Below are 21,223 nucleotides of genomic sequence, written 5' to 3' on the forward strand. Positions count from 1 at the left end.
TGCGCAGCGGTGCGCCCTTCCCAGCTGTGCTCTTGCAGTTATTTTGATGATACAGACTGTATGTGTGATCGAGGGAGAACAGACATGCAACAACCTGACAGGGGACGGTGAGGTGACAGGTGCAGACAAGAGATGGGCAGGGTGGCCAAGCCGGCAAGAAGATACAAGAAGTGCCGCATCCGTGGCCGGCCGGGCGGGAAAAACTATGCAGCTCTCTGGATGAAAACGCTCAATGAATAGGTCAACTTGATTGGTCAGCTTGATGGTCGGTGTGTTTATTCTTCAGTTCTCTCAACAATCATTCCGCAGTGGCCGGCTGCTGCGCCGCGGGGCCGTGCCGGCCCTCCATCATGGCCTGCAGGCGCAGCATGACTTGCTGCGCCGTGGGGCGCGCCGTGGGATCCAGAGACCCACACTCCGCCATCAGGTCTGCAGCCTCCTGCACGCCGCGGGTGGGGAGCAGCCCAAAGGAGGGCGGGCACAAGACAGCTGGGTGAACGCAAGGCGTGCGGCGGACCATGCATGCAGCAGCCAGACGCTCCGCCAGTGGCGGGTCCAGCCCAGTCCTGCCGGCCCAGTCCTGCCGGCCCAGCCCAGCCCAGCCCAGCCCAGCCCAGACTTGCCTGTGGGCACTCCTCCGGGACCAGCGGCTGCCGCAGGTGGCCCCTCACCGGCTGGCCCCCTGCATGGGGTGGACGGGCAGGTGGCAGCGCTGCTGCTGAGTGGCCCGGCAGGCACTACGGCGCGAGGCCCCCAGCAGCACAGCACCACACACCCTGGCAGCACCAGCTGTCCCGCCCCTCCACACACACATCGCCACCACCGGCAGCGCAGCAGGCGTTCAGCAGCCCCTTGGGCAGCGACCCAAGTTTGGGCCATGCTGGCGTGTGGCAGCGCCTGCCCGCACCTGTGATGATCTCCCACAGCAGCACCGAGAAGCTATAGATGTCCACAGATTGGGTGCAGCGCCCGCCCATGAGCACCTCGGGAGCCACCCTGCGCGGCGGCGGCGGCAGGCGCGGCGGCGTGGGCTCAGCTTGGGGTCAGGGCAGACAAAGAGCAGGGCGGGGCGGGACGAGTGCTGGCCCGCTCCGGCCGCCGTCCTCGCTCCCGTGTGCAACCCGGCTGCTGAGCTGCACCCTGAGTGAGGTACAGGCGGGGCATCTGTCATCCAGCCCTGCTCCATCTACACACATACACATACATCACCACCGCACACACACAGTATCCCATCTGCAGTTAGGAGCCCAGCTCCAACCCCCCACCCCAACCCCAGCCCAGCCCTCACCAGCTGAAGGTGCCCACCACCGACGGCAGATCGCTCAGGTATGTCTTGGTCTGCAGCCGGGACAGGCCCACATCCGACAGCTTGGCGGCGCCGCGGTACGTCAGCAGTACGTTCTGCACAAGGTTGGGTGGGAGGGTGCAGGTGGGGTGTGCATGAGGCGGGGTGCATCAGCACGAGGGGGAGGCGCACGGCAGGGCAGCAAGGCAGCTGGCAGCAGCAGCCCCGACGCCGGTCGATGCAGGCGTGCGGCGCTGGCGCCGGCGCCTCCCTCCCTCCCTCCCCGCTGCTGCTGCTGCTTCTCCATCACTCACCCCGCTCTTCACATCCATGTGCACCACGCCTGCAGGCAGCACGGCAGTCGGCAGCAGCCGTGAGTGAGCAGTCGGCAGCACCGAGGTTTTTTCGGGTGCATGGGTGTGACGAGCAGCAGGCGGCGGCGTCTGGCTCAGCGGCCTCCGCCCTGCAGTGCCCAGCCGAGCATTTGGGGCCTGCAAGCCCATTTAAGGCCACCGCCGATGCGCTTGCCCAGCGCCCACGCTGTCCCCATGGGCCCACCTTTGCTGTGCAGATAGTTGAGAGCGGTGGCAACCTCCCAGGCCACCCGGCAGCCGTGGCGCCGCCAGCCAAACAGGCGCTGCCCGTCGCCGCCGCGCAGCCGCAGCACGCTGCCCAGGTCGCGGCCTGCGGCGCAGGCACAGGGGGGGCCGGGGCCGGTGGGTCGAGGCACAGCCACATGCCCCTGCCACAGCCGCGCTGTCACCACAACAAGGTGCCCACCACCACGGCCGCGCACCGCACGACGCCCCCCGCCCCCCGCAGCCCCTGCACCCGCCCACCTTCGCACAGCTCCAGCAGCAGGATGCCGATGGGCCCGTCCAGGCACACGCCGTAGAAGGCAACGAGCTGCGGGTGCCTGAGCGCCTGCATGCGCTGCGCCTCTGTGAGGAACGCCTCCTGCGACTCCACCGCACGCCCCACCTCCACCTCTTTAGCCGCCACCACCTCTCCGTTGTACACGGCGCGGATGACGCGGCCGCTGCGGGGCGGGGGAGCGGCAGGGCAGAGGGAGCGAGCGCGTGTATGGATCAGTGTGTGGTGTGGGTGGGTGGGTGTGTCGGGAAGGGTGGGAAGTGAGCCTGCCGTCATGGCGGCGAGCAGGCTGGAAGCATGAGAGGGACTCGGCTGGCGCGGCACACATGGGGCTGCCCTTCCCGACGGCCGCCCGGCGTCACAGCGCAGCACAGCGCGCGGCGTGCCAGGCTGGCGTCCCACCTGGCGCCCTTGCCCAGCTCCACCACCTCGCCGTTGGCCCTCCGCTGGTACTCCACCGCGGACGGCGGGATGAGCCAGGCCTGCAGGCTGGGCGGCAGCGCCGCCAGCGACAGGTACTGCGACGGCGTGCTGCCGCTGCTGGCGCCCAGGCTGGCGCTGCCGCTGCCGCTGGTGGGCGCTGTGGAGCCCGAGGCTGGGCCGCCGCCCAGCCTGGCGCTGGAGGCTGGCACGGAGGCGGCTGCCTCCTCTGCCGCCCGGTGCCTCATCAGCTCCGCCAGCTCCCCAGACGCGCCGGACTGCTCCGGGCTGAGCTCCGCCTGGCTGACCGGCCGCGCGGGCCGCCCCTCGGCCCCACTCCCCAATGCCGCCGACGGCAGCGACGCGCCGCCGCTGTGCCGCGCGATGCCGGCGGCGGCGGCGGCCGCGCAGCTCGCCATGCGCGACTGGCGCAGCGCGACAAAGGGGCTGGCGGGGGGTGGCCTGGCGGCGGCGGCGTTGAAGCGCGTGGCCGTCCTCTCCACGGCGCCCACGATGGTGGTACCGCCAGCGATAGTACCGCCGCCGGGGCCGCCAGGCAGGGCCTGGTGCTGAATCGGCAGGCCCGAGGGCGGGCCCGCCGCCCCGGAGCTGCCAAAGGAATGCAGCGGCAGCAGGTGCTGGCTGCTGCCCGCCGACCCCACGCCTAGCACGCCGCGGAAGGAGCCCTCCTGTAGGCCCAGGCCGCTGATCTTTCCACCCGCGTCGGAAGGGTGCTGCGCCGGCTGCTGGTCAGGCTGCGCTAGCCCGCCGTTGGACTTAGGGGCTGCCGCCGGCGTGACCGCCCGCGCCCCGCCGCCCCGCTGCCTGCGGCGCCGCAGCAGAACCCAGGCGCCGGCGCCGGCCACCACCGCCACCACGGCGCCGCCCACCGCGATGCCGGCGATGGCGCCGGCAGACAGGCCCGAGCTGCTGCTGCCGCCGCTGCTGCTGCTGGGCGTGGCGTCTTTCACATACACCGCGGCAGAGGGGTTGGGAACCATGAAGCTGGTGTTGGCCCCTTCTGTGCGGGGGAACACCCCCAAGCGGGACGTTCCCTCCCAGGAGGCCGCCCGGTTTGTAGATGACTGCCGCACACGCCGGGTCGGCGGTGCAGAAGTTGCCCATCTGAGGTGGCGCCATGGCCAGCACACACTCCTCCAGATCCGGCCTGCACGGCAGCGGGGGCGTCGGTGCCAGGCGTGGGAACGGAACAAGGGCAGGGCAGGGAGAGCCCATGTGTCCACGATCAAGCCATGCCGGCATGGCATGGAGGCGGCACGGGAGGGAAGCAGGGGGCATGGGCGGCCAGCAAGGGACACGGGCGAGGCGGTTGGGCTCACGCCAAGGAGCCGTTGCACGCGTAGCCTGGCTGCCCAAACAGCCCAGCACCGTTGTACAGGGTGTAACCTTCCAGGTCTTGGGGCGGAGCCACCACCAAGGGAGCGCCCGCGGTGAAGCCGGCGGCCTCAGGCCCCTCAACCAGCACATAGGGGGGCCCTCCCGTGGAGGGCTCTGCGGTGAACTGGTACCGCAGCTCGCCTGCAGCGGACACGGGAGAGCAGCAGGCAGGCTGGGCCTCAACAGCCAGGGCGAGCAGGGTGGCGGGTCCAACCGGCGGGCTGCCGGCAGGGCAGAGGGCAGGGCAGGAGCTGATCCCGGCAGGCAAGCAGACAGCAGCGCCGGTCCCTCACATTGCTTGTCTTGCAGATCAATCAAGGTGCTGAGGTCCTCATACCTGCGGCGTGGATGTTGGTGGGAGAGCAGGCGGGTTGGGGAGCCCACGATCGGAGCAGGCGCCAGCCGGGGCAGCAAACCTCCCAGCACCAGACGCGCATCGGCCGCTACAGATGAGACGGGCGGCATCCAAGGACACAGGAGCCGCACGCCGCGCCCTACCTGCAGCCTCCTGTCTGGTTGCACCAGTGCCACACGTTGCACCGAGGGCTCCGCTTCCTGCACTCCCTGCAGCAGCCCTCAGCCGTGGGCACCCCATCCACGGATCCCACCAGGTCGCCTGCCATGATGGCATTGCCGTTGGCCACGATGCACCCCACCCAGCTGTTGTTGGAACCGCTGGTGCCATTGGCAGCGGCGGCAGCGGCCTCCAGCTCGGCGGCGGTGGGCTGGATGAGGGATGACTCCGCCTTCAGCAGGAACTTTCCAGTCTGCAGCGAGCAGGGAGCAGGATGTGTGCGACGCTTGGCGGCCAGCCTGGCATCAGCGGACCATCGCTATGCAGGCGCATCGCTGCCTCTGCTGCTGCTGCTGCGAACCCATGCCACGCCGCAAGCGAGCGGGCAACACCGATCAAGTTGATAATGCTGCCACTCCAGCATGCCCCGTCTCCTCGCCCAGCCCAGCCTCCCGCGCCACATTTGGTGGCCTCCAACAGAGGCTCACCGGCGCGCCATCCACCTTCTCCAGCACGTAAGTGGTGGGCGCCATGAAGGAGTTGGATGGCGCCAGGTTGGCGGTCTTGAGCACCGCCACCTGGCTGCTGCAGCCGTCGGTGCCGTTCTCATACACCATCACGCTGTTGCACTGGTCGGCCAGCGAGTTGCTGCAGGCCGCGCCCGCGTTGATGGCGGCGGAAAAGGCGCAGATGCCGGGCACGATGCTCTGGTTGCAGGGGAAGTCGCCGCCCACCACGCCCTGCGCCTGGCGCACCACGTAGCCGGGGAGCGCGGGCAGCACGCGGGTGCGGATGGGGAAGCCTGCAGGGCGCCAGGTGCATGTGAGCGCCAGGTGCATGTGAGCGCCAGGTGCATGTGAGCGTCAGTCGCATCCTTGCCCCGGGCTGTGTGGCAGCGCGGCGTGGGGGCGCGAACAGTCCCTGCACCCCGTGCACGCGCTCACCTGCAATCGACGCCAAGCCGGCCTCCTTGCCCCGCTCGATCACTCTTGGTATCAGCGTGCAGTTGGCGGCCATCAGCAAGCATTCCCTGTAGACCGCTGTGCGGTTGCCAAAGGTGCAGCCAGCCTGCACGGAGCCAGAAACCGCGTTGTCGGCAACTGCGGCAGCGGCCAGGGGGGCGGTAGCCAGCGCCGCAGCCAACCGCGGGCCTTCTGCCCGCCGGCCGAACCTGTGCGTTGCAGTAGTTGAACCATCCGCACCCGGAGGTGTTGCGGCACGCCGTGGCGCAGTCCCCAGCTTCAGAGGCGGAGAAGCCTTCGGTGTGGGCAATTGTGGAGAACAGCACCGTCCCGCCGAACGTGACTTCGGGGGCGAAGACAGCGAAGAATCCAGGCACATCCTCTGCACCAATGTACCCCTCGCTGGGGAAAAGGCCGTCGTGGTGGGCCGCGGCGCCCGCTGCCAACAGCAGCAGCAACCCCAACAGCAGCCTCATGTAGTACACATCGGAACGAAGAAGAAGAAGATGTGACCAAACACGGTGACTCAGGGGGAGAAACGGTGGCAGCGACTTTCCAGAGGAAGCCTGCCGCCACTCCCTCCCCACAGGAGGCTGTCAGGCTGGATCTGGAGGGTTCTGAGCTGCCGGCGGCGTCTGTGCATACAGTGATCGTCGTGATGTGCGAATCTGCACGTTGTAAGCCAGGGCACTGCGAACAAGGCGGCGAACCGCCGTCGCCGCCAGGCGGGGCGCAACGCCGCACCGCTCGAGAGCAGCGCGCGCTGTGGAAGTGACCAGGCCCGAGTGGGACACGGCGACAGGGAAGCAGGTGACCTGCCACCCCTGTTGAACCAACCGGAATCGGTAGACGAGCTGCCAGAAGCCTGCCTGGCCTCCCGTGCGTGCCCACATGGCAGTGAGCGGTGGCCAGGTGGCTGAGCGGCCAATGCGCTGGAATTCACTGCTGGTCTTGAGCAGCACTGAGATGGCCCTCCAGCAGCACATTTGGCAGCTGTACAGGCAGCTAAACCTTGCAGAGAGGGCACCTGGTACCCTGCACCGGCAAGCCCATCCGAGTCGCAGCTGGCGGCTTGTTGTTTCCCCCTGGACTACTGACACCAGCACGGTTCTGCCTGGTGTGCCTTCCGCACATTTCTGTGGTGTATGCCTTGGTTCTCAGGCATTGTACATTGTAGATGGGTGTGGATGGCCACCAGGGACAATGAATCTTCATCTTCGACGCGGGCGGCAAGCGGTGGCGAGGTGTTATCCACGTGTGGAAATTGAGGCTTGGCCGTGTCCGATGGGATGCAGCGGGTATTATGCTGCACCCTCGGGTTCTGAATGTGCCATGCATTGAATGGTTCAGGGAGCAACAGCATGGGGCGTCCCGGAGGCTGGCTGCTGAGGACGCTGGAGCTGGCGGAGCTGGTGCTTCACAGCCCTGGTCACCGCTGCCGCTGGCACTGCCCCTGCTGCCGCCGTCACACTTGCATGTGGCAAATAGATCCCCATTCATCACAATGAAAATTGCGCACCGCGCCAAGATGGTACGAAGTACCGGCTCCCCTCGCGCGAAATGCGCCAAAAGCTGGCCACACATTCAAATCATCGCCCCGGGTCAAAGAATGCTCCGTCGAGCAGATAAAATCGCCGCCCATTGTCAGCACCTACTGTCGCTCGCTCCGTCGCCGCCGCACGCCCCTACTTGGCATCATCAGCACAATGGCGACCATCAGCACCTGCACCATCGGCTTCCCGCGCATTGGTGAGCGCGGCATGGGTGGGACTCGGCATGATCAACGTTTGCAGCTGCAAACCCACGGCCTCCTGCATTGCCGGCTGGCTTGGCACTGGCCTGTGCTGCCTTCTGATGTCGCCGCGGGCAGCGGGACCTACCGATTGATTGCCGCCGCCGCCACCGCCACCGCTGCACCCTCCCCGATTGTTTAGGGTCCAACCGGGAGATGAAGAAGGCGCTGGAAGCCTACTGGGCTGGCTCCAACGACGCCCAGGCCCTGCTGCAGGCCGCTGCGGGCGTGGAGGCCGACGCGTGGCGCTGCCAGGCGCGCGCCGGCATCCAGCTCATCGCCCTGGATAGCACCCTGTATGACCACGTGCTTGACGCCACCTATGCCCTGGGCCTCATCCCGCCCCGCTTCAAGGCAAGATCTTGCACGGAGTAAACATTTTTTTTTTAACCTTTGTTGCTCACCCTCCCTTGTTTTTGCAAGAAATGCTTTCCTTTGCTCACCCTCTCCGCTCCCAACCCCCTGCGCCACCCCGCCGCAGGCCCTCCAGGAGCGCTCCGCCACGGGCGCCCCCGCCGCCGTCCCCGGCGCCGCAGCCCTGCCCGTTTACTTTGCGATGGCGCGGGGCGCAGAGGGAGCTCCCGCCTGCGACATGTCCAAGCACTTTGACTCCAACTACCACCACATCGTGCCGGAGCTGGATGAGCAGTCGGGTGGGTGCTGGTTGGGTGTGTATTCTGCTGGACGTGGTGGTGGTGGTGGTGTGGTGTGGTGTAGTGTAGTGTGTGCATTGTGGGGAGCGTGTGACAGCAGCGCGAGGCACAGCATGCGCCACCCCGCCCTGCCAGCCCCGCCCCGCCCTGCCTCCCTGCGCTGGGCCCGTGCGCGCGTCGTGGCTTCATCGCGAAGCGGCTGCTCCCGTCCCGCAAGCTGACCGCCATGTCCATGCAAGCTGACCCCTCTGCCGCTTCCCCGCTCACCCCTGCTGCAGAGCCCCGCCCCGACTGGTCCCTGCTGCTGGACAGGGTGAAGCGCGGGCAGGAGGCGGTGGGCCGCGAGCGCGCCGTGCCCATGGTTGTGGGTGCGCCTCCTGCCCAGCGCCCTCTGCTGCCCCGGCGCCCTGCTTCCCTGCCCTGGAGCGCCGCTCCCTCCCACCTGCTTGCCCGGTGGGCTCTGGCACCTGCTTCGGATGCGACAATGCAGAGCTGCGCGCCCATTTGCCGCCGCGCCTGGTCCCGCCGGCGTGCCAGCACCAGCCTTCTCCCGCCCTGCGGTGCCCCGCCAACCCGCTGACCTTTCGCGCTCCCAACCTGCGGCTCCCTCTCCCCCTGCTGCAGGCCCCAGCACCCTACTGGGCCTGGCCCGCGGCTCGTTTGACCGCTCCTCCCTGCTGGCCCGCCTGGCCCCGGCCTATGCCCAGTTGCTGCGCCAGCTGGCAGAGCTGGGCGTGCCCGAGGTGCAGGTGGGCGAGGCAGGGGGGTGCACAGGGGTGCTGGCGCGGGGCTGAGAGTTCAGGCATTCGGGCTGCTCCTCTCTGACTCTACCGGGGCCTAGGTTTCGAGCTGTCAGCAGGGCGCTGCAAGGGCTGTAGTTGCGGGGGCTGGGGAGGGGGTGAGGAGGTGTGGGGCAGGGGTGGGGCGGGAAGGTCGGGGCTGGGCCGCTTTCCCTGCCTTGCCCTGTGTCGGCCTCAGCTCACTGCATGCGCACTAGCCTGGCAAATGGTGTTTGGCTGATCGGAAAGCACTGGCACCTCTATGCCAGAGTAAGTCGGTTCGACTCCGACAGCACCTTCGCTCAGTGCTTGCTTGCTGCGCCGCTGCGGTCTGGTTGGTCGGGTTGTGGGGTTGCGCGGTCGGGCGAGGAGTGGGGCGGAGCATGGGAGGGCGGGGATGGGCAGGGTGGGGCAGGCTGCCCCTGCTCCTCTGGGGTGGGATATGGTAGTTGTTACGGAGGAAGGGATGGATTAGGGACAGAGGAAGGAAGGGATGGAGAGCTAGGGAAGAATGGAGGCTCCACGTGGCGGCAGGCAGCGCCAGCTGCAACTGGCAGGAGGCGGGCAGGAGCAGGGGCACGGTTGGCTGCGCCGGGGGGAGGAGCGGGCACTGCTGGGAACCCCTGCTCCTCCTCCCTCGCCTAAGCCCCGGCCCGCCCGGCATCTGCCTGCCTTCGAGCTGCGCCGCCGGTGCAGATCCATGAGCCCATCCTGACCATGAGCGGCTCCGAGGGGCTGGCCGCCGACTGCGCGGCCTGCTATGCCGAGCTGGCCGCCGTGGGCCTGCCCATCAACATTGTCGTGGCCTACGATGACGTGCCAGGCAAGGAATCAGCTGCAAGGCATGCCAGAGGCCGGCCGGTGCCAACCCGTTGATGTTTCTTTTTCAGCTGGGAGGCAGACCGCAGCAGGGAGTCGGGGAGCTAAGGCTGGGTGATGGCCAGAGCTGCCTTGTCCTCGTGCCTGCAGAGGAGACGTACAAGTGGCTGGTGGAGCTGCCCGTGGCGGCCCTGTCCCTGGACTTCCTGGGGGTGCCAGGTCAGCGGAGCGGGTCGCCAGCCTGGCGCTGATTTAGTTTTTGCATCCCCGCTCCAGCCCGACGCTCTGCTGGTCTGCTGTGCGATGCTGCCCCGCCGCTGCCGTGCTGCCGTGGCCGCCTGGCCGCCGCTGAGGAGCTGCTTCATCTGCGGCGTGCAGGAGCCGAATACGGCTCCAGCACCGCCCAGCACATCGCCAAGCACGGCTTCCCAAAGGTGTGGCGCGTGTGGCGCCTGCCTGTTGCCCCTGTGTGGGCTGGCGGGCTGCCTGGATGGATGGGCATGGTGCTGGTCCGCTGGCTGGTGGGCCGGCTGGCCCATCCCCTGCCTGCCGCCACCCCTCTGCCTGCAGAGCAAGCGCCTGGGCGCGGGCGTGATTGACGGGCGAGGCATCTGGGCGGACCAGGGGCAGGCGGCTCGCCTGGTGGCCTCGCTGCGGGCGCTGCTGGGAGAGGAGCAGCGCATTGCGGTGCAGGCGCGTGGCGGTGGCGGCGGCGGTTTGTGTTCAGTGTGTGTGGATGGCATGGTGGTGGTGGTGCGTGTGTTTGGTGGTGTGTGTGTGTGGATGGCGGGCACCAGAAACCGAACTCTCTTTGCCTCTACCACTCCCTGGAGCCGCCCCCCCACCNNNGGCCCCCCNGGCCCCCCCCAACACCCCCCTCCCCCTCCCCCCCCCACACACACACATACACACCGCATCCCACCCATTCCTTGCGTGCGCCTGCCCTCCCTGCCGCAGACCTCCACCTCCCTGCAGCACGTGCCGTACGACCTCGCCGCCGAGGAGGTGCCCCCCGCGGGCCTGGCCCGCCCGCTGGCCTTTGCGGTGCAGAAGCTGGGGGAGGTGGTGGGCACGGCCGCGGCCGTGCTGGGCGCCGCCCCGGGCGCCATCCCCGCCCTGGACCTGGCCGCCTTCACCGGCGCCCCCGGGGGCGCGCCTCGGGAGCTGCCTGCCGACATGTTCCGCCGCCCCGAGCCCTACGCCGAGCGCAGGTGAGCGGGTGGGACTACTGCCGGGGCGCGGCTGAGGCCGGCAGGCGGCGGCAGGCGCGGGCAGGGAGGGAGGCTGGAGCGGCGGCGGCCGCCGCGCTGCCGCCCTTGACGGCTGGATGGGTCGAGCCGCGCCCGCCTGCCCAGGCACACTGCGGCTGACCTGCCGTCCCGCATGCTGCCCTCCCTCCCTCCTGTGCCCTGCCGCAGGCCCAAGCAGGTGCAGTACCCGCCCTTCCCCACCACCACCATCGGCAGCTTCCCTCAGGTGCGGCGGGCGTACTGCTTTTACTGCTGTAGCCCGCCAGCGCTCTTACCGCGGCCTGCTGCCTGCTCGCTGGCATCTGCTGCCGTCTGTTTTCCTCTGCGCTGCTCTGTGCGCTTTACATATCCAGAGCGTGAGTGGCTGGTCCTGCCCTTCCCCTGCAGACTCCCGCCATCCGCCGCTCCCGCCTGGCGTTCAAAAAGGGGCGCCTCAGGTGCGGCCAGCGCCCAGCCGTCCCACCCCCGATTGCAGTTCGAGGCTGCTGGCAGGCACGGCACACCCAGCTGATTTGTGCTGCTCCGGACATTGTACCATCATACCATGGTACCGCCCGTATGTACTGCCCTGCAGCCAGGAGCAGTACCGCGAGAAGATGGCGGGCGAGATTGGCCTCTGCATCGGCGTGCAGGTGCGCACCGGTGTGCTCACCCCGCCTGTGGCTGAACGGCGCTCAATGGCAGCTGCCACCTCCCCTGCGGCCGCGCTGCTTGGCCCCACGCCCCTGCCCAGCCACGCGGCCGCCTGGCTCTGCCGCCCCTGCACCGCCGACGACTGCCCTCTACCGCCATGTACCGCCCTGTACCGCCCTGCAGGAGGCGCTGGGCCTGGATGTCCTGGTGCACGGCGAGCCCGAGCGCAGCGACATGGTAGAGTACTTTGGCCTCAAGCTGGGCGGCTACCACTTCACCGAGCAGGGCTGGGTGCAGAGCTACGGCTCGCGCTACGTGCGGCCACCCATCGTCACGGGCGACATCTCGCGTTCCGGGGTGGGTGGGGAGGCGAGCTGAGGTGGCGCTGTAGGGGGCTGAGGTGGCACGCTGACCTGGCATGCGGAGCGCCGGCAATTGCATCTCCTGGCTTGACCAGGATGCCTCAGTGTGGGGGAGCTGCACCTGGGGGTGTACCATCCGGCTGTTTGTCTCTGCCTGCCCATGCCTGCGCAACCTGGCACTGCCTCTCCCCTGCCAGCCCTAAACTCTCGCCCTTGCCCTCCGCCCTGCCTGCGCCTCGCAGCCCATGACTGTGCATGAGTACGAGCTGGCGCAGGGCCTGACCAGCAAGCCTGTGAAGGGCATGCTGACGGGCCCCGTGACCATCCTGCAGTGGAGCTTCCCGCGCCGCGACGCCACCCGGCGCCAGCAGGCGGAGCAGCTGGCGCTGGCGCTGCGCGACGAGGTGGCAGACCTGCAGGCGGCGGGGTGCCGCGTGCTGCAGGCAAGCGCGGGCGCACGCCCTCCCTTTTTTCTAGCTGTGTCTGTGTCACCCCAGGTCGTTCGCCGGTGCAGCTGCAGGGCCGGCAAAGGGCCTGGCGCACGCAAAGCCTGAGAACAGCAGCGCGCCACAGCAGCAGCAGCAGCAGCGGCAGCAGCTTGGCACTGCCGAACCGCGCCCTGCTTCCTCCTTCTCTGCCCCTGGATCGTGCAGGTGGATGAGCCTGCGCTGCGCGAGGGCCTGCCTCTCAAGGCGGGCCGCCGCGACGAGTACCTGCGCTGGGCGGTGGGCGCCTTCCGCCTGGCCACCGCCTGCGCCATGCCCGAGGTGCAGGTGCGTGCCTGGGCGTGCCTTTGCGGCTGAGTGCAGCCAGCGCACTTCAGCGGGTCCCTCCCGCAAGCGCCGAGCCGTGCCGTGCCTATCAGCTGTGTGCGCTGTGCCTTGCTGAGCCTCATCACGCCTGCTGCCCTCTCGAGGTTGGTTGTTCAGCGCCTACGGTCACTTTTGATTGATTCTTGAGCCCTGCTGAGCCTGCTGTGCCTGCTGTGCCTGGTGCCCTCCCCCAGGTGGTCACCCACCTCTGCTACTCCGACTTTGCCGACATCATGCCCGCCATCGAGGCCATGGACGGTGAGTCGTACCGCTGATGTACTGCTCACTGTACCGCTGACTGTATTGCGTCACTGGCTGTCACCGTTTTCGGCGGCGGGGGCGGCTGCACGCTGCTGTGGGGTGATGAGCTGCTGCCGTCGCATGGATCGCGCATGGTGCGACTGTCATCCAAATGCGGCTACTCTGCCACCTCTCTCCCCATTCCCTGCCCTGCAGCCGATGTGCTGACCATTGAGAACAGCCGCTCCGGCAACGAGATGATTGCCGCCCTGGCCGGCACCGGTGGGTCCGCCTCGCCTCGCCCCGCTGGGCCCCGCGCCCCCGCACCACACACACACACATACACTCAAGACCACACACCACACACGCACACCGCCACCTCCCTGCAGGCTACCCTCGCGACGTGGGCCCCGGCGTGTACGATGTGCACTCCCCTGTGGTGCCCACTGTGGGCTGGCTGGCCGACCGCATCCGCTCCTTCCTGGAGGTGCGCCGCCGAGGCTGTGCAGGTCCAGGCAGGGCCCCTCTGCCCCTCCCCTCTCGACCCTCCTACTCTGGAGGCCCCTCACACCGATCTCTGAACCCCTTGCCCTGTCCTGTGCGCCTGCTGCGCCGCTGCTGCTGTGCGCAGGTGGGGCTGCTGGAGGGCGATGCCTGCCGCATCCACGTCAACCCCGACTGCGGCCTGAAGACGCGCCGGTGAGCGGCCGAGCCGCAAGCCTGCAGCAGCATCCTGCAGCTGCGCCACCGTCCAGTGCTGCCGTTGCTGCCTGCTGCTGCTGCTGCCGCCACCGCTGCTGCTGCTGCTGCTTGCTGGGTCGGTGCTTGCGTTGCCGCGTGCTGGGGCCTCTGCCCGACGGCGCCGCCCACTGAGCCCGCCTGCTGCTGCTGCCACCCTTGGCGCAGGTGGGAGGAGGTGCTGCCCTCCCTGCGCAACATGGTGGCGGCGGCCCACCTGGTCCGCGCTGAGCTGGCAGCCGCGGACAGGCTGCGCCCCAGGCGCCCCACCACGCCCTACAAGCCCCACTCGGGCGCCGCCCAGCGCAGCGCCTCATGCGCCGCGCCCTGCTGCGCGCCCTGAGGCGCCGGCAAGCAGCAGCGCTTCAGCGGCGTCCAGCTCGCCGCTCGCGGCGAGTTGGGCGCCGAGGCCAGAGCGGCGTTTCCCGTCCCTGCTGGGCCACCGACACAGCCGTGCATGGCACAAGCCGTGCCACACCCCTGGCGCCGCCTGCCCTCAGAAGAGGGCCGGTGTGGCGACTTTCTCTGTAGCGTCTCCTTGAGCACATGCTCGCCCTGATACCGCCTGCCTCTGTCCCTAATGCCCATCCCTCGCCAATCTTTGATAGTGCCCTCTCGGCACAGCCTCCCCCTGATACTGCCTGCTTTTATCCCATACCCCTGCCCTCTCCTGAGCCTCCCCCCGTAGCGAGCTCCCTGGACGGCACCGCCGATTGATCTCGACTGCCTGCTGTTGTCCAGTCGATTGTCTGATGCCATGGTAGCGTTTGCATGGCCAAGAATGTGTAAACAGTGTGGTCTAGTGTCAAGCGGACGCAGGTGCCCGGCAGGAGCCTGGTCTCTGAGGAACCTGCTGACGTCCGCGAGCCCATGAATGGGTGAAGCCTGCCGCCGCCTCCCAGGCTCCATCCAGCCACCCCAAGCAGGGCGCATGGCCTCAGATGCACTTTCTGAGCACCGCCGCAGGCCCCGCCTCCTCGTAGTCTGCCTTGGTCAGGAAGCCGCCCGCCTGGGAGAAGGTGACGCGTGCCAGCACCGCGCCGCCCATCCACGCCGCGTGCCGCCGCGTGCCCTCGGGCAGATAGTCTGGCACGCCGCACAGCATGGGGGACACCTGCTGCGTGGACAGCGCCCGCACCTCGCGCAGCAGGCGTGCTCCCAGGCCCGGCGCGCCGCTGCCGCCGCCGCACAGCATCATGCCTTCCAGCCAGGCCTGAGGGGCAGGCACCGGGTGGGTGGGCAGGCAGGCGGCAAGGTGAGGCAGCTGGGAGAGGCCGAAGGCCAATGCAACATCCCAGTTCAATGCAACAGCCCAAGCAGCAGGAAGAGCAGGAGCATGCCAGGGACACACACCTTGCGCGTGTCCTTGTCTCCCTGCGCCGTGGCGGCCGTGTGCACCGCCTCTGACAGCCGCTCCACATCCAGCCCCAGCCGCGAGCCATCCATGAGCGCCTCCCCCAGCTGCAGCCCCTCCCGCTGCACGGTGATGGTCTGGCCATCGGGCAGCGTGTGCGTGGTGGGCTCTGCCGCGGCTGACGCCGCCTCCTCTGCGCTGCCCGCCACCCGCACTATGCTGCGGGCGAGGTCTTCTAGCGCGGGCGCTGCTCCTGCTGCCGTGCTGCCTCCTCCTCCTCCTCCTCCGCTGCCGCCGCTACTGCTGGTGCCGCCGAGGTTGATGCCGCGGGCCGCCAGCTGCGTGCCCAGGTGCTGCGCCAGCTGCTGGCAGCCGTAAGGCAGGCGCTGCGCGGTGGACAGCTGCGCCGAGCCCTCCAGGACTGGCACAACATCTGCACCCAGCGGGGCAGCAGCAGCAAGGCAGCTGGTGGGGAGAGTGCAGCGAGCGGCCAGGCAACTGGCAACGAGGTCCACGAAATCAGTCACCCATGCACCAGCAGACCAGCCAGCAGCGATGCTATGCCGCTCCTACCGCCACCTTCCCGCCAATAAAGCCCCGCCTGCACCCACTCCCAGCCCGCCCCACCTGTCTTTCCGTAGCCGACGTCGATGACGGTGCCGCTGACTCGCCCCAGGGCGTACAACGACAATACCGCCTGGTCTGCCGCATAGTACCCCGCCAGGTTGAACACCTCGAACATCAGCTGGCACAGCCGCTCCCGCTCATCGCGGCTGGCAAAGTTGGGTTCCGCCAGCAGCATGCCGCCCTCGTGGCCGCGCCGCCACCCGATCTGTGGCGCGTGGCAGGGCAGTGAGGGACGGTGGGCGGGGCAAGGGCAGTTGGAGAGGGCCAAGCGCATCAGCAGCAGCACAGGCGCCGCCCAGAGGGGTTTAGCTGCATGCAGGGCTTCCGCAATGCACGCCTCTATCATGCTGCATTCTCCGTGGACTATTCGCCGATATTTTGCTCGGCGGTACGTCGATCTATGCTGCATTCTCGTGCTGCGTCGACGCTGCCCAGCCCTGGCAGCAGTCAGCACCCACCCGCTCGTACAGCACATGGTCCAGGCAGGCCTCCAGCACATCCCAGTCGCTGATGGTGCCCTTCTCTAGGGGGCTGACAACCCGCCCCGCCGCTCCCGCCGCGCCGCCGCCGCCGCCGCCACCGCTGCCGTCTGTGCCGGCGGGTGTGGCGGGCGGGCCGTTGGGATCGCGCACCACGGCCTCCGCGGGGGTGATCTGCGGAGTCCAGTGGGGTGCAGGGTGATCTGGGAGAATAGCACCAGGGTGATCACCATCACGCGCCGCAGGCGTTGCCTGGGCTCACCACCCAAGGTTCTTGATCATTGGGAAACGGATCGGCCTTGCCAGCTCTAATGAAGCGGCTGCCAATGTCCACCACCGTCACGTCCATCTCGCCCTGGGCACTCCAGGCCCTTGCAGGCACTCTCAAGCAGCAGTGAATAGTGGTTATTCGATCCAACAGCCGCAGCGGTTGAAATGCCCAGGGCTGCATTTTTGCCCTGAGCTGGCGTTCGCCCCTTCGCATGTGCTGGCTCTTTGGCTCGCTGCCTGTGCAATTGAAACACATCCTTGATATTTGGCAATGCAACACTGAATTGCAAGCCCGCCATGGCCAGCCTGCCAGCTGCAAGAGCCGTTCTGGCCGCCTGCCTGCTGGGCTGCGTTCTCCCCCTGTACGCGAAGACCACCCACACCGAGGCTGAGAAGGCGAGGGCGCTGGAGACGCTGTTTTCGAGCATCGACGTGAACCACGACGGCCAGCTGGACGCGGCAGAGACGGAGCAGTATGCTGCGGCCAGCTTGGACCTGCTGCAAGAGGGGTGGAGCGCCCGCGACGCTTCCAACGCCGCCCAGGCGCTGGACGGCCCCGACGCCGGCGCCACCGTCTCAAAGGCGGAGCTGGCAGCGCACCTGACCGCGCTCCTGCAGGCATGCACCTGCTGCATTCGTGTGTAGGGGCTGCCGTTACGATGCATTCGTTGCCCCTGCACGCTGCTTGGGGCGTGCTGTGTTGTCCGGCCGGCCGCCCACGCGGCACCCGAGCCCGCGCCGCCGCCTCCGCCTTGCTGCCATCTGGCAACCAACCACGCCCTGCCCGTCCGCAGGACCACCGCGTCGAGGACTGGGTGAGCCACGGCCTCAACCTGCCGCAGTACGCCGCCGCCTTCCGCCAGGCCGCTATCACCGCGCTCGACTTCCCCTTCCTGGTCAGCGACGGCGGCGCCAGCCTGCAGGCAGAGCTAGGGGTGGTCAGCAAGCTGCACCAGCTGCAGGTGCGCATGCTCGTGTTGGGGTGGTGGTGGTGGTGGTGGTGTGTGTTTGGGTGCTTGGTTATGTTTCGAAGTGTGTGTTTGGGTGCCAAGTCGGGCGGGAAGGGACAGCAGGGTGTGCGGCGCCCGAGGAGAGCGGCAGCGGTGGCATGCCCGTGCGCGTGCGGTGCGGGCGCCTGACCTCCTCTCTGGCCCCCCGCTGCCGCTCCTGGCTGCGTCCCGCAGATCCTGCGCGGCCTCAAGCGCCTCATTCTGGGCCTCGGGGAGCTGCCCGGCGCGCCGCGCCAGCTGGAGTGCGCCGCCGCCAACAGGAGCGCGGTGCGGCTGAGCTGGCGGGCGCCGCGGGTGCCGGGCCACCCCGCCCTCCACAAGTACGCGCTGCAGCGGCAGCGCGTGGTGGCAGCTGCGGGCAGCGCCGGCGCTGCGGCGGCATGCGCGGCCGGCCTGGGCGACGGCGCCGGCAGCGGGCCCCGCCAAGGTGGCGTGTGCGTCGGCGTGGAGCGGTGGGAGGCGGCTGGGGAACCGGATGACGAAGACAGCAGCTGGGTGGACCTGCCGCCGGCCAGGGGAAGCTACCGGTACCGTCTTGCGGCCTGGAGCGCCTTTGGGCGCAGCGAGTATGCCGTCAGCGGCGCTGCCTGCGAGGTGCGGGCCGTGCACCAGCGGCCGCCGCCGTCCGCGCCGCTGCCGCCGGCCGAGGTTCAGGCGCTGCTGGCTGCGGTGGCGGCAACGGGCAGCCTGTCGGCGGGGCGCACGGGCGGGGCGGCGCCGGGCGGCGCAGCAGGCGCGGGTGTGTGGTCCTGGTCAGCGGCCAGCAGCGCGGCGGTGGTGGCCCTCACCATCCTCCTCAAGGCCAGCCAGCTGAAGGCAGGCGGCCTGCTGCTGGCGCTGTGGCGCAGCCTGACAGCGCGCGTCAGGCGGCCGGCGGCCGGCGCAGCAGCAGGAGCAGCAGATGGAGCTGAGCAGCAGCAGGAGCAGCAGCAGGAAGGGGGCCGCGATGCAGCATGGGCCGGCATGCCGCGAGCGAGGAGTAGCCAGGCGCTGCTGGCCGCCCTTGGCAGCGGGGCGGCGGCAGCAGACGAGCAGCAGCAGCGGGTGGGGGTGGCCAGCGGCGGCTCCATGCTGCGCAGCTACAGCAGCACACAGCTGCTGGGCGAGCAGGGCGGGCAGCTGGGCAGTATGGGGGTGGAGGCCGCGGGCTGGGATGCGGCGGCAGAGGCGGGCGAGATGGACGACGCAGCTGCCGAGCAGCTGCAGCTCGCAATACAGCGCGGCACCCGCTGCGCCCACCCCGGCTGCCACCGCCGGTTTGACCGCTTGAGGGACATGCGTCGCAAGCTGGAGGCGAGTGGGGGCTGCGTGATGGGTGGATTACCTTCCCGTGCCGGCTGCCTGCCATCCGCTGCCACAGCTGCGGCGTGCCATCCATGGCTGACAGGCCTGCTCTTGGGTTCTCATCCTTCTGAAACTACTGCTGCTTGCCGCCACTTTTCCTGGGTGCAGAGCCACTACTGCTGCCTGTGCCAGTACATGTACTGCCTGCAGCACACCCGCATCAGTCCCCACGGGCCACGCGGCGGCTGCGGGCTGGAGAGCCAGTGCATCTGCCATGCCTGCTTTGCCGAGCTGGCGCCCGCTCAGCAGGCAGCTTGCGAGCGCAACAACCGCCTGCCCAGGTCCAGCGCGCCGAGCGCAGCGCCATCGGCGGCTGATGCAAACGGAGCTCCGCCAGTGGGGGACTCGCTAGCACCTGGCACCGCAGATGAAGCAGCAGGCAGTGCGGATGCGACTGCAGAGCCGACGACGACCCTGGAAGCAGCGGCTTCAGCTGGTGCTCCTGAAGAGCTGCAGCCTGCAGCTGGCAGCGGCAGCAGCCCCCTGTCTGTGGCTCGCCAGCGCTGGCGGACGGCTGGCGCCGCCATGCGGGCGCTCGTGCGGTTCAAGGCCGCAGGCAGCAACTCGACCTCCCCTTGCTGATCCCTTGCTATTCCTGCAATTGTAACTGGTTATTTGAGTGTGAGCTGTTCTGCATGCTCAATGATGCATCATAGGTGCCTGGTCCCCGCCCGCCAGCTCAGCCAGTGCGGCAGGAAACCCACAGGGATGCCATCAGGTGTTGAGCGTGTCATACTTCTTCTCCTTCTTTGTTCACGACGTGCGCCTACCCATGGCGGTCGCCTACCCACGGCGGTCGCCATGGGTAGCGTGCACCAGTCCCGCCCCGCGCAGGCGCACGCATAGACCAGTGGCCGCGCAATGTGGCATGTCAGACGGCGGACCCAGCGCCTCCCGATGCGCTGCACCCCACACCGCCGCCGCCTGCAGTCGCCGCCTGGCGGCGGCGGCGCTCTTGGCGGCAGCAGCAGCGTGGCCGGCCGCAAGTCCCCCAGCGCGGGCGGATGCTGGCAGCGCCCCGGACGCAGGCAGCTTCTACGCACGCTGGCCCTATGTGCAGCCTGGCGACATCCTGCCATATCTGCGGGCTACTGCCGCCGCTGGGGATGTCGACTCTGTGCTGGCGGGCATCGACCGTTTTGCCGGCTACTACCCAATGTATAGGTCGGTATTCGCTGCCTCTCAAAGTGAGGCCGGTGTCCCAGATGTGGATTCTGTAGCAGATGCAGGATGCGGCAGCAGATGGTGCGCCTTTTTATTGCCCGGCCCGTGCCAGGTGCACACACGCCTCGCCCCTGCGCCGACTGCCCGACAGGTGCGGCCCCGAGAAGGGTGCCATCCTGGAGCGCCTGGTGGCGCGGCAGCGGCCGGCGCTGGCGCTGGAGCTGGGGACGTTCATGGGGTACGGGTGCGCTCGCATCGCGCGCCAGCTGCCGCCAGGCGGGCGCCTGGTCAGCATCGAGGCCCGCGAGGAGCAGGTGCGGCTGGGTGGGCAGGGAAAAGGGCTGCCTGGCTCGCTGCTCGCTGCGCCTGCTTGTGCCGCTGTGGCTGGCTTGTGCTAGCCAGGTAGCTGGACTGCAGCTGCCCTGCCTGGCTCGGTCTGCGCAGTGTGCCAGTGGGAAACGCGCAGCGCAGCGTTTGCCGCGCCCAGGGAAGGCTCGCCGCCACCTCCCAGCCCTGCCCGCCGCCGGCTCCGCCCGCGCCGCTGCCCTGCGCAGGCCGCCGTCGCCCGCGAAGTGCTGCGCCTGGCGGGCCTGCCGGTGGGCGAGGGCCCCGAGGCTCGGGTGCAGGTGGTCAGCGGGCTGTCTGGCGACGTGCTGCCGCGGCTGCGGGAGCTGGCGGGGCTGCACGTGGGGCAGGCTGCTGGGCTGGTGTTCCTGGACCACTGCAAGCCGGTGGGTGCGCTGGGCGGGTGCACTGGGCGGGCGTGTGTTGTGTTTGTGTATGGGATGGGCAGGCGGGGATGCAAGAGGAAGAAGATGCGCGTCAGTGCATCTGTGTCGTGGCGGGCAGCGACAGCAGCTGTGGCCCAGCCAGTGCATGAACTGCTGCCCTGCCTGCTGTCCCAAGCTCGGCCGCCACGCATCTCCGCCCCTCGACCCGCCCCTCCTCCATGTCCCCGCCTCTGCCGCAGTGCTACCTTCCCGACCTGGTGTGCATGGAGGAGCTGGGGCTGGTGGGGCCCGGTACCATGGTGGTGGCAGACAACGTGATGGTGCCGGGCACGCCAGACTATCTGGAGCATGTGGGCGCCGGCACCGGGCTGCTTGGCCTTAGCGCACTGACACCAGAAGCGGTCAGCAGCAGCAGCGGTGGTGGCAGTGGCGGCGGCATCGGTACAGACGGTGCAGATGGTACGGAGCGGTATTGCACGTACCGCACCGAGCTGCTGGCCACCATGTTTGAGATGGAGCAGCGGTGGAAGCCAGACTGGCAGCCGCAGCGGGATGCCATGTCGGTGTCTATCTGCCTCCCCGGCACGCCAGCATAGCAAAACCAAGCGGTCGGTGGGTTTGCACGGTACTGCCTACGAGTTGTGCCATCTCTTGATGCAAACTTCATTACTCGTGATTCCAGATCACTTGTGCAGCATGACATCTCACACCCAG

The 21,223-nt window shown here is 68.7% G+C and overlaps 4 protein-coding genes across 4 annotated transcripts; 2 read left to right on the plus strand and 2 right to left on the minus strand.

The window, feature by feature from the left end:
* Positions 1-17: 17 nt before the first annotated feature.
* CHLNCDRAFT_57033 (hypothetical protein) lies at positions 18-5,928 on the minus strand (the record flags this gene model as incomplete). Its single annotated transcript, XM_005850211.1, has 15 exons — positions 18-439; positions 624-682; positions 908-996; positions 1,289-1,401; positions 1,600-1,628; positions 1,844-1,969; positions 2,125-2,324; positions 2,561-3,633; positions 3,665-3,746; positions 3,919-4,117; positions 4,270-4,313; positions 4,475-4,743; positions 4,979-5,292; positions 5,435-5,558; positions 5,662-5,928. 15 exons carry the CDS (start codon positions 5,926-5,928, stop codon positions 299-301), a joined length of 3,129 nt encoding a protein of 1,042 aa, XP_005850273.1. The 3' UTR covers positions 18-298.
* Positions 5,929-7,158: 1,230 nt separating this feature from the next.
* On the plus strand, positions 7,159-13,873 carry CHLNCDRAFT_141995 (hypothetical protein; the record flags this gene model as incomplete). The annotated part of the gene is made up of 21 exons (XM_005849963.1): positions 7,159-7,201; positions 7,387-7,550; positions 7,726-7,897; positions 8,176-8,265; positions 8,522-8,646; positions 9,373-9,492; positions 9,648-9,714; positions 9,874-9,929; positions 10,066-10,182; positions 10,453-10,706; positions 10,914-10,971; positions 11,133-11,182; positions 11,320-11,377; positions 11,562-11,735; positions 11,983-12,174; positions 12,394-12,513; positions 12,747-12,810; positions 13,009-13,074; positions 13,182-13,279; positions 13,424-13,491; positions 13,699-13,873. 21 exons carry the CDS (start codon positions 7,159-7,161, stop codon positions 13,871-13,873), a joined length of 2,331 nt encoding a protein of 776 aa, XP_005850025.1.
* A 594-nt stretch (positions 13,874-14,467) lies between these two features.
* CHLNCDRAFT_20388 (hypothetical protein) lies at positions 14,468-16,047 on the minus strand (the record flags this gene model as incomplete). Its single annotated transcript, XM_005850212.1, has 5 exons — positions 14,468-14,743; positions 14,884-15,119; positions 15,186-15,317; positions 15,512-15,716; positions 15,970-16,047. Coding segments are annotated over 5 exons (927 nt in total), but the record flags the coding sequence as incomplete, so codon positions are not given.
* Positions 16,048-16,557: 510 nt separating this feature from the next.
* CHLNCDRAFT_57034 (hypothetical protein) lies at positions 16,558-21,222 on the plus strand (the record flags this gene model as incomplete). Its single annotated transcript, XM_005849964.1, has 7 exons — positions 16,558-16,899; positions 17,055-17,222; positions 17,445-18,895; positions 19,545-19,859; positions 19,930-20,092; positions 20,333-20,509; positions 20,749-21,222. 7 exons carry the CDS (start codon positions 16,558-16,560, stop codon positions 21,103-21,105), a joined length of 2,973 nt encoding a protein of 990 aa, XP_005850026.1. The 3' UTR covers positions 21,106-21,222.
* Position 21,223: the final 1 nt, after the last annotated feature.

This window comes from Chlorella variabilis (assembly GCF_000147415.1).
Source record: "Chlorella variabilis unplaced genomic scaffold CHLNCscaffold_4, whole genome shotgun sequence".
NCBI lineage: Eukaryota > Viridiplantae > Chlorophyta > Trebouxiophyceae > Chlorellales > Chlorellaceae > Chlorella > Chlorella variabilis.